The following is a 10,460-nucleotide window of genomic DNA, read 5'->3' on the forward strand; positions in this document are numbered from 1 at the left end:
CAAGCTCTAGGGATGGTAGAATCAGACTATCAAGTGCTTTTCATTTGCCATATCCCACAGGACTCACGAAAAATCTGTATGACAATGTCCTCACTGCTATCAACAATATGAGAGAGTTAAACATTTTTTGTACAGTTACTTTTGTCCTTATTAGATATTTCTGGAAGTAGAGGTTGACCAGTCTAACTTTGGTGTTTTAAAGTCAGCTGCAGTAGTTTAAACCAGGAGTGTCCAATCTTTTGACTTCCTTGGGCCACGTTGAAAGAATAATAATTGTCCAGGGCCACACATAAAATACGCTAGCACTAATGATAGCTGATAAGCTAAGAAAAAATTGCCAAAAAAACTAATAACATTTTAAGAAATTTTACGAATTTGTATTTGGCTGCATTCAAAGCCCTCCTGAGCTGTATGAGGCTCGTGGGCCAGGGGTTGAACAAGCGAGGTTTAAACCAACAGCAAGATACACATTTAGGCTCATTTGTTTCGCTTTATATTCGATTTTGGCGATTTCTCTTTTATTCAGTTTTGATTTATAACTATGGAAATATTTACATGATTTCAAAGTTAGATCTACAAACAAAGGAATATGTAAAGAGATCTAGGACCAGCATGTGGGCTAGACAGAGCTTCTGTTCCTTTTACCCCCGCTGAAAACAAAGACATGAAACTTAATTTGTTACTTTATAACCAGTCTTGTAAAAAGTATTTTTACTGCTGTCCTTCCTGTGTAGATGTCCACACTGAAGCCGTGCAAGCAGCTTTGGCCAAATACAAAGAGAGGAAGATGCCTATGCCTTCGAAAAGACGTTCTGTCCTTGTGCATTCGTCTGTGGAAACCTACACCCCTCCAGGTATTGATAAACAGTGTCAGGAGTGGCTTTTTTGAGTGTTTCACAGGCCTGATGTTATCCTGTTTACTTGCCATTGAGTTGGAATATCCGTCTGGCCTGTAGTATAGATTGGACACATTTGGAGATTAAAAATGTTTGCATATGCTCATATTCCTTACCTGAAAATCTATGGTGTACATAGTATTCTTACCCAAATGGGTACTTGCTTTCTGTAAGACTTTTTGTGTGGATCTTAATTTCTTTTACTAAGATGCTATTTATGTTTTTTAGTAAAGAGAGGAACCTAAAGCACTAAGAGGAACCTAAAATAAGCACTAAGCTAAAGCTTCCTGAATTAAGAATTTTACAGTTATTCTCATCTCACTACCTATAACTTAACAGGTTGTAACCAGGACTTACATGCAACAGTATAAGACTATCTGGAGAGTTTTGGGGTTGATTTTGTTGTTTTATTATTGGTACCATTAGAAATGAAAACTTTTATATGAGGTTTCTCTCTAGCAATAATGTATTTTAGTCTTCCTTTTAAACTGTGCAAGATGTTGATAGTGTCTAATGACTTCATATTCATGAACTTGCATTGTTGTATATTTAAAGTAACAAAAATAGTGACACTCATTTTTAGTCTGATGCATATGGAGATACTACACAATAAAAGCAAACACACCAGATTCACAAGATGATTTAGTGGTTTTGGTAACACTTTCTTGCTTAAAAGAAGTTTATTGTTGAAAAAATCTTAGAAATGACTGTCAAATTATTGTTTTTATTAAACATAGCTATAGACACTATCCAATTTTAAAATAATTTTTTAATAATTGTAAAACCCATAATAAAACACTCACTCCTGCTGACTTGACGAAACCTTAATGTACAGTTAATTTTGTTGACTGAAGCCATTTTCTTGGGGAAGGAGTTGTTTGTAGAGCTAGTTCACCTGACTGCCCTGAAAGGATGCATACAGACCGGGCTGCGGTTCTCCTGTGGCCACCATGTTGTTGCTGGGGCCGTGCACGGGCAGGGAGGCCTTCTCATTGCCTCCAAGGTGTAGGGCCGGGCCCGGGCTCGCCCCCGGGGGATGCTGACTGGTGTGTGGATATGGTGTCTGACTCTGTGTGGACGTGCAGTGCAGCACTGGATATTCATGGGACGCCCCCACTGAGGTAGATGCCGAAGCCGTTGAGGAGATCAGAGGCTGTCTTCACCGAGTGTGTGTGGTGCCCTGTGGCTGAGTTCTCTCTGGGGAGCTGGGGGCTCATGGAATCATTTTCCCCGCAGTAGGGCTCCCTGCACGCCCTTCTAGATTGAGGGTGACCTTTGAGCTGACTGCGTGGCTTTGTCTGGGCAGAGCTGTGCCAGGTGTACAGACGCATGCTGCACACAGGCCTGGGAGGCTCCAGTGCGAGTGGGAACTCCGTCCTCCTCTTGATTCATCCCGATATCATGCCTGTCATCGTTATTTTAACCACAGACACGTCGTCTGCCTCAGAAGATGAGGGCTCTTTACGGCGACCCGGGCGACTCACCTCCACTCCGCTCCAGAGCCATTCCAGCGTCGAGCCCTGGCTCGACCGGGTCATTCAGGGCTCGTCCACCTCATCCTCTGCATCCTCCACCTCATCTCACCCGGGAGGGAGACCCACCGCCGCTCCCAGTGCTGCAGCCACGCCGGGGGCCGCCGCTGCCACTGCACTCGCAGGCCTTGAGGCCCACACCCACATAGGTCAGTAACAAGCTGCTGCGGCCCCTGTGCCAGCAGAGCGGGGGCAGGAGTGTCCAGGACAGAGGAGCAGGTAGAGGGCACCTGAGCCGGGCGCCACCCTGCAGACTTCGCTGCAGGCCTGAGTGCTCTCCAGGTGACTGAGGTCACACAGCCCAGATAACCCGTGCTGGCTTTTTCTGCCTGAGACATTAAATTCATTTTGAGCTTTTAATAATTGCACTTGAAAGAAATGGGGTAATATTTGGTTAATTCATCATTTAGATTAAATCTCTAATAACCTTTTGAACAATACAGCTCAGTTGCAAATTTTTTCCCCATCAAGACCTACCTTATTTTTCATCTGGGAAATGTCCTTTTGGTAACAGAAGTAGTTCTTGATGCTTCTTTAATTTGGCAGTCCTAGTCCTTTGGGGCATGGGGCATTTCTCATAGTCCTCCGGAAGGGTGTAGTGTTTCTCAGTGTCCTAACACCTTCCTGGTCTTGAGGGGTAGCTGTGCACACAGCAGGTGCAGGGGTAGACGGTCAGCACACATCCATACCTGCTGGTGGCTGTGATCATCACCTTTGACCTGGCTGCCTCTCTGTTGTCTGTGCCTTTCCTCTTGGCTGTATGTTCACAGCTGCAGGGCCATTGGTTGTCTCTGTACCTGGCTGGAAATCTGAGGTTGGGGTAGAGGGCTGCAGTGTGGTCTGGCTTTCGCTCCTCCAGATACCGGGTTAGACAGCCTTCGGCGTGAAAAGGTGTCAGTCAGAGCTAATCATATGGATGCGTGGATCTTTCCCAAATCATAGAATCTCTTGGATTACATTCATCTTAGACATGAAAAAAGTGTAAACCTTTCATCCTTTCAAATTCTATTTTTTAACTAAAACGGCAGCATAGTTAACTGTATGTAGCTGGCATGTGAAACCCACATACACTCTTGCACAAGTACCATAAAATACAATCAGTATTGTTGAAGACTCATCTTAATCCCCTCCTTTTTTTCCCAGATGAGGAAGGAAGAAAAAAAGTCCGGTGATTTTGACTTGCTTGAGATCGCACAGCAGCCTAAGTGGTGAAGCCAGGGCTGATACCAATTTTCTTGATTCCTGTTCATTTTCTTTGCTTTTAGTTGCTTTTCTGCCAAAACTGAAATGGTGACACCCGTGACATGCTGTTGTTTGTGCTGGGATCCCCATGGGTGCCGAGCTCTTTTTTGTAAGACCTTGGTCATTTGGCTGGATTGGGGACAAGTTGGGTATGTTGAGTGGCCCACAGCTTCTGTCTCAGCATCCTCCGTAGGGCGCATCACTGTTGCTCTTCAGTTTTTATTTGTTTGAGTCAGTGCATCTGTTTCCATTAAACGTGTGTCCTTCTCCTGAGGTGTCAGTCTCCGATGAAAGCTCGCAGTGCCCTGCTCTGTCTCTAAACTGCTTCCAGCTCATAGAGGAACGCCAAGACTACCAGGGCAGCAGAAGGCAGCATTTTCCACAGAGAAAGCTCCTCTTTGGCACACAGCCTGCCCAGATTATTTCTGTGGCTTTCCTGGGTGTTCCCTGGCCAGAGGCTGCTGCCCACCTTTCCTCAAGGAGGTGTACAGTCCATACCTTGAAAACAGCTTTTGCACTATTGTTTCCCTTCTCTGTTCATCATTGGTGATTTAACTTTATAGAAATACATAGTTAACTCCAATTCTGAGGCGGGGGCAGGAAAACAGTAATTTTAAATGTTCTGTTACCTCATTTCTTCTCCCAGAATCTCCTTTCTAGGTGAGATGGTCCAGGAGAGCAAAAAAAAACATTCGTAGCTTGAGTTTATTAGCCATTGCTGAGTCATCTCAACACGGTTTCCTGGTGGGTTAGAAATAAAAGCTTATTCAGCATGAAAAATTAGCCACAGTTCAGAATGTTTAACCATACAGCCCTCAGCTTTCCAGTTAAAAGCAAAGCATTTAACTCTAATGTGTGTTTGAATTAGATGTTTTCATTCTCTGAAAAGGACTTGGCTGCAATTATTTATAATGTAGGTTTATGACCTGTGTTGATGGAAGACAGCTCCTGACTCCTGCAAATGCAGCTGTAATCATCTCTTCCTTTCCTGTTAGTCCTAGCATCAACATTTTGTGATCAATTCTAACAAATTTTTTTAAGAAGTTCTTAACTTGGACTTGATTTAATACCTTGCTTACAGGATTGCAATTTTCTACAGATTGTAGCTACCCACATCCTAAATGTTGGGCATAGTTAATTTGAATTTCTGAATCTCAAAAATACTCAACTTCCCTCTTATTACGGAAATCATCCTTTGTTTTAGTTTCTAACACTAGATGTTTCTTCAATTTAAACTAAGGAAAGAAACATGAAAAGAGGAAGAATATATTAAGTAAAACATTTGAGGTAGAATGTATCAGGTAAAGATAATTTTTTAAAATATCACTTTCAGTTTTGGATTAAGGAAATCAAATATATTAAGCATTTTTATACGAATGTAAATACCTATTTTTAAAAGCAGTACTTCTAATTATAGTTTTGTTTTGTTTTGAATGTAGTTTATGTTTATTTTTATGCAGCTGGTTTTTTTTTTTCTTTTTTTTTTCCCCCTAGAGACAGGGTCTTGCTCTGTCCCCCACACTGGAGTACAGTGACGTGATCATAGTTCGCTGCAGCCTTGAACTCCTGGGCCTAAGAAATTCTCCCGCCTCAGCCTCCCGAGTAGCTGGGACTGTAGGCAAATGCCGGCATGCCCAGCTAATTTTTAAAAATTTTTTGGAAAGATGGGGTTTTTACTATGTTGCCCAGGCTGGTCTTGAACTCCCGGGCTCAAGTGATCCTCGTGTCTTGGCCTTTCAAAATGTTGGGATTACAGGAATGAGCCACTGCTCCCGGCCATTATATAGCTATTTTAAAAACTACTTGTAGTACATGTGTGTATACCATGTATACCTTTTTTTCCCTATATACTTTTAAAATCATTTATTCTTTTTGCTGGATTTGGAAATTCCAAAAAATCCAGGGAATTTTCTTGGATTTTCTTTTTAAACTAAAAGAACCTCCTGATAGACATACTTTAAAATGCTAATTTGATCTGCATCAGGCTTTTTTAAGGGTTGTGAAAAATCTTAACGGTTTAGATTTTTTCAGACGGTATATTCTGCTATGCAGATAGTGAGTTTGTGCTTTCATATACTTCACAGCTTTATACAAACCTAGTAAAAACTTACTGCTTTACATTGTACCTAGGAGTACCACAGTGATACTAATAGGTACCTTCGTTAAAATATTAAACTTTACCAGTTGTCTCTACCTAACAGAGACTAGTGTTGACTTTTTTTTTTTTTTTTTTTTTTTGAGATAAGATTTCACTCTGTGGCCCAGGCTAGAGTGCAGCGGTATGGTCCTAGCTCAGTGTAACCTGGAACTCCTGGGCTCCCGTGATCCATTCACCTCAGCCTCCCAGGTAGCTGAGACCACAGGTATCCACCACCATGCCCAGCTATTTATTTATTTTTTTAAGAGATGGAATCTCGCCATGTTGCCTATGCTGGTCTCAAATTCCTGGGCTCAAGTGATCCTCCTGCCTCAGCCTCCCAAAGTGCTGGGATTATAAGTGTGAGCCGCTGCACAGCCAATGTTGATTCTTTTTTTTTTTGGAGGCACAGTCTCACTCTGTCCCCCAGGCTGGAGTGCAGTGGTGCAATCTCGGCTCACTGCAACCTCCACCTCGCGGGTTCAAGCGATTCTCTTGCCTCAGCCTCCTGAGTAGCTGGAATTACAGGCATGCACCACCACGCCCGGATAATTTTTGTATTTTTAGTAGAGACAGGATTTCGCCGTGTTGTCCAGGCCATTCTCGAACTCCTGACCTCAGCTGATCTGCCTGCCTCGACCTCCCAAGGTGTTAGGATTACAGATGTGAGCTACTGTGTTGGCTCCAGTGTTGATGTTATAAGTGGACAAGCATCTGTGTATTCATTATTGTGATAGAACACAATGTCTATAAAGGCACAATGCCTTTCCTAGTGGCAGACCCAATTATAACCATAATTCCTGTAGGAACTTATAGTTAGCCAGCATTCTGAACAGATAGACAGACTGTACCATGGAAATAAAACACAAAAATGTACATTTAGACAACGGAAGGAATGACTTTTACACATGTTCCAGATCGAATGTCTGTTTTTAAATGTTACACCAATTCTACTTTAAGAACTTGATTGTGGCCAGGTGCGGTGGCTCACACCTGTAATCCCAGCATTTCAGGAGGCCGAGGTGGGTGGATCATTTGAGTCCAGGAGTTCGAGACCAGCTTGGCCAACATGGTGAAACCCCGTCTCTACTAAAAATACAAAAATTGGCTGGGTGTGGTGGTGCATGCCTGTAATCCCAGCTACTTGGTGTGCTAAGACAGGAGAATCGCTTGAACTCAGGAGGCGGAGGTTGCGGTGAGCCAAGGTTGTGCCACTGCACTCTAGTCTGGGCAGTGACAAAGTGAGACTCCATCTCAAAAAAAAGAACTTGATTGTGGTCTTTTAGTTTTGCAGATATTTTAACTGGCAGTGGGGGAAGTTTTAATTTCTGTAGTTGTATTCTTTTAGGACTGCAAAGGTATGGTGTCCAACATACTTTTTTGGGGGTTGTAGTAGTTTGTATGAGCCTGGCTGTTTTTTTCATAATGTTACAAAAAAATGTACCAATGACAATTGATTTCAAATTTGTTTCTGCTTCCTTGAGGGAATTTCTTTCTGTCTGTCTGTCTTTTTGTCTGTCTTTCTTTCTTTCTCTCTCTCTCTCGTCGCTCTGTTGCCCAGGCTGGAGTGCAGTGGCGCGATCTCGGCTCACTGCAACCTCCGCCTTCTGGGTTCAAGCGATTCTCCTGCCTCATCCTCTCCAGTAGCTGGGATTACAGGCATGTGCCACGACGTCTGGCTAATTTTTGTATTTTTAGTAGAGATGGGGTTTCGCCATGTTGGCCAGGCCGGTCTCGAACCCCTGACCTCAGGTGATCCGCCTACGTCAGCCTCCCCAAGTGCTGGGATTACAGGCATGAGCCACCGTGCCTGGCCCCTTGAGGGAATTTCTAACCGAAATCTCATCAGGCCATTGTGACAGGCAGGTTTACTCTGTGCCTGTCTGTGTGCTGAAGATGGTGGTTCTGAGTCTGGGTATCTTTGCGTATTGAGCCACCCACATGCACACAGATGTCTACATAACGTGTCTGGGTGTTCATAGGGTCCTAAAATGTGTTTGTTCAGCCAGGAAAACAAAATTAATGAAAATACCACACTCGCCCCACCTAGAGCTCAGCTAGTGGAGCTTTAGACTAATGGGGTTTGAAGAGCAGCTTAATACTCATTTGACTTAAGAGCCACTTTCATTTTGGGTGTGTTTTTCAAAAGCAGATCTGCATTCTGCCCCTCCTGATGTCACCACGGGCCTCGTGGAGCATTCGTACTTTGAGCGTCCACAGGTGGCTTCTGTGAGAAGCGTTCCTCGGGGGTGCAGCGGGAGCATGCTGGAAACAGCAGATGGTGAGCATGCCTCTCTTTCTCCTTGTGAAACCGCAGAGCACAGGTTTTGTCTTTGGGTATTGAACACAGTTTTAATGGATTCAGTGTAGCAAACCCAAGCCAACCATCAGTTTTAATCTGTACAGATAAATGGAAACCAGTGTGTGCAGTTAATGTTATGGAAAGCATCAGGTGGAGAAATAATTGGAAATATCAATGGAATTGGTCAGAGGGGGAACAAGGAGAGTGGGGAGGGAAAAGACTTCCAAATTTAGATAGGATGCAAAAGGAGTTTCGATCTGCAATATAGTAGGGAAATGAGAAGCTGTGGGAAGTTTCTTTATTTAGATTCAATGTGGCAGACAGAATGACTTAGTCAGTGCAAGTGCACACACCCACCTGTGACAGAACAGCCCCTACACTCTCCATCCTCAGCAGCTTGTGAAGTTGGTACAGCAGCAGTCATGGCTTCCCACGTACAGCCTCAGAGATGTCAATGTAACTTTCATCATGTCCTTATTTATACCGTTTCTTTTTGAAATAGTCTTCAATGTCTTTTATCAAAATCATGTCATTTTTTTCCCCAAAGTAATAATTTCAATAAAAATTCAGAGGAGCTCAGAGCTGGGGCCTATCATATATTTTGGTACTCCCAAACAGGGTGTCAGATTTTGTCAAGGGCTTTCATCTCCTTGTCCAGAGGCAGAAGAAAAATACTGAATCAACGTGAAGCAGGCTGTACATTGGTTAGACATGTTTTTGATTGAATTTATTACTCTTTATATTTTAAAAGATTAAGAGTTTAATGAAAGGGTAATTGACATAATGAATTTCACATATTTAAAGTGTACAGTTTCGGCCAGGCGCGGTGGCTCACACCTGTAATCCCAGCACTTTGGGAGGCCGAAGCGGGTGGATCACAGAGGTCAGGAGATCCAGACGATGCTAACACAGTGAAACCCTGTCTCTACTAAAAATACAAAAAATTAGCCGGGTGTGGTGGTGGGCGTCTGTAGTCCCAGCTACTCGGGAGACTGAGGCAGGAGACTCACTTGAACCCGAGAGGCAGAGGTTGCAGTGAGCTAAGATCGCGTCACTGCACTCCAGCCTGGGCGATAGAGTGAGACTCTGTTCTCAAAAAAATAAACAAAAATTAAAGTGTACAATATTGTAAGTTTTAGGACATTTGTACACCTGTGAAAGCATCACTACAATCAAGATAATGACCATATCCACCATGCCCAAAAGTGTCCTTGTGTTCCTTGGTCCTCCCCTGTTCGGATCCTTTGGCTTTCCCTGTACACTTTGGGGAACCACTGATTTACTTTCTGTCACTTTAGATTAGATTGCATTTTTTAGAATTGTATATATAAATGGAATCATACAGCGTTTACGTTTATGGTCTGGCTTCTACCACTCTCCGTAATTACTTTGAGACTCATTCATGTTCTGTGTCAATAGTTTACTCCTTTTCATTGAGTAATATTTCATTAGATGGATGCACCACAATTTGTCTATTCACCTGTTGATGTGTATTTAGGTTGTTTCTAGTTTGGGCCTGAAAGCTACTATGAATAATCAATGTTGTACACGTTTTTGCATAGATGGGTACTTTCATTTCTTTTGGGTCAATACCTGGAAGTAGAATGGCTGAATTATATTGTAGGTGTATTTTAACTTTTGTTTTGGAGACCGAGTCTCACTCTGTTGCCCAGGCTAGAGTGCGGTGGCATGATCTTGGCTTACTGAAACCTCCCCATCCTGGGTTCAAGCGATTCTCCTGCCTCACCCTCCCGAGTAGCTGAGATTACAGCCATGTGCCACCACGCCCAGTTAATTTTTGCATTTTCAGTAGAGATGGGGTTTCACCATGTTGTGCAGGCTGGTCTCAAACTCCTGGCCTCAAGTGATCCACCTGCCTTGGCCACCTAAAGTGCTGGGATTATAGGTGTGAGCCACCATGCCCGCCCTATTTTTAACTTTTTAAGAAACTGTCACGCTGTTTTCCAAAGTGATTGTACCATTTTACATTCTTATTATTAGTAGTGAGAGTATTCCTCCACACCCTTTTCAACAGTTGGTATTATGCTTAAAAAATTTTAACCATCCCAATAAGCATGTAGAAATACCTCATTACCGTTTCAATTTGCATTTCCCTAATGGCTGATGGTGTGTTGAGCGTCTTTTCATGTACCTATTTGCCATCTGTGTATCTTTTTTTTTTTTGAGACAGAGTCTCGCTCTGCTGCCCAGGCTGGAGTGCAGTGGCTGGATCTCGGCTCACTGCAAGCTCCGCCTCCCGGGTTTATGCCGTTCTCCTGCCTCAGCCTCCCGAGTAGCTGGGACTACAGGCGCCCACCACCACGCTCAGCTAGTTTTTTTGTATTTTTTAG

The 10,460-nt window shown here is 43.3% G+C and overlaps 1 protein-coding gene across 1 annotated transcript in view; it reads left to right on the forward strand.

Moving 5' to 3' along the window:
- The window catches only part of DIP2A (DIP2 disco-interacting protein 2 homolog A (Drosophila)), a 106,971-nt gene that overhangs the window by 37,662 nt on the left and 58,849 nt on the right, over window positions 1–10,460 (forward strand). Inside the window, exons 4-6 of the mRNA XM_011954211.1 lie at window positions 735–854; window positions 2,326–2,577; window positions 7,960–8,088. Coding sequence (XP_011809601.1) covers window positions 735–854; window positions 2,326–2,577; window positions 7,960–8,088 — 501 coding nt within the window. The remainder of the gene's footprint in view (window positions 1–734; window positions 855–2,325; window positions 2,578–7,959; window positions 8,089–10,460) is intronic.

This window comes from Colobus angolensis, unplaced genomic scaffold (assembly GCF_000951035.1).
Source record: "Colobus angolensis palliatus isolate OR3802 unplaced genomic scaffold, Cang.pa_1.0 Scaffold38, whole genome shotgun sequence".
Lineage (NCBI taxonomy): Eukaryota > Metazoa > Chordata > Mammalia > Primates > Cercopithecidae > Colobus > Colobus angolensis.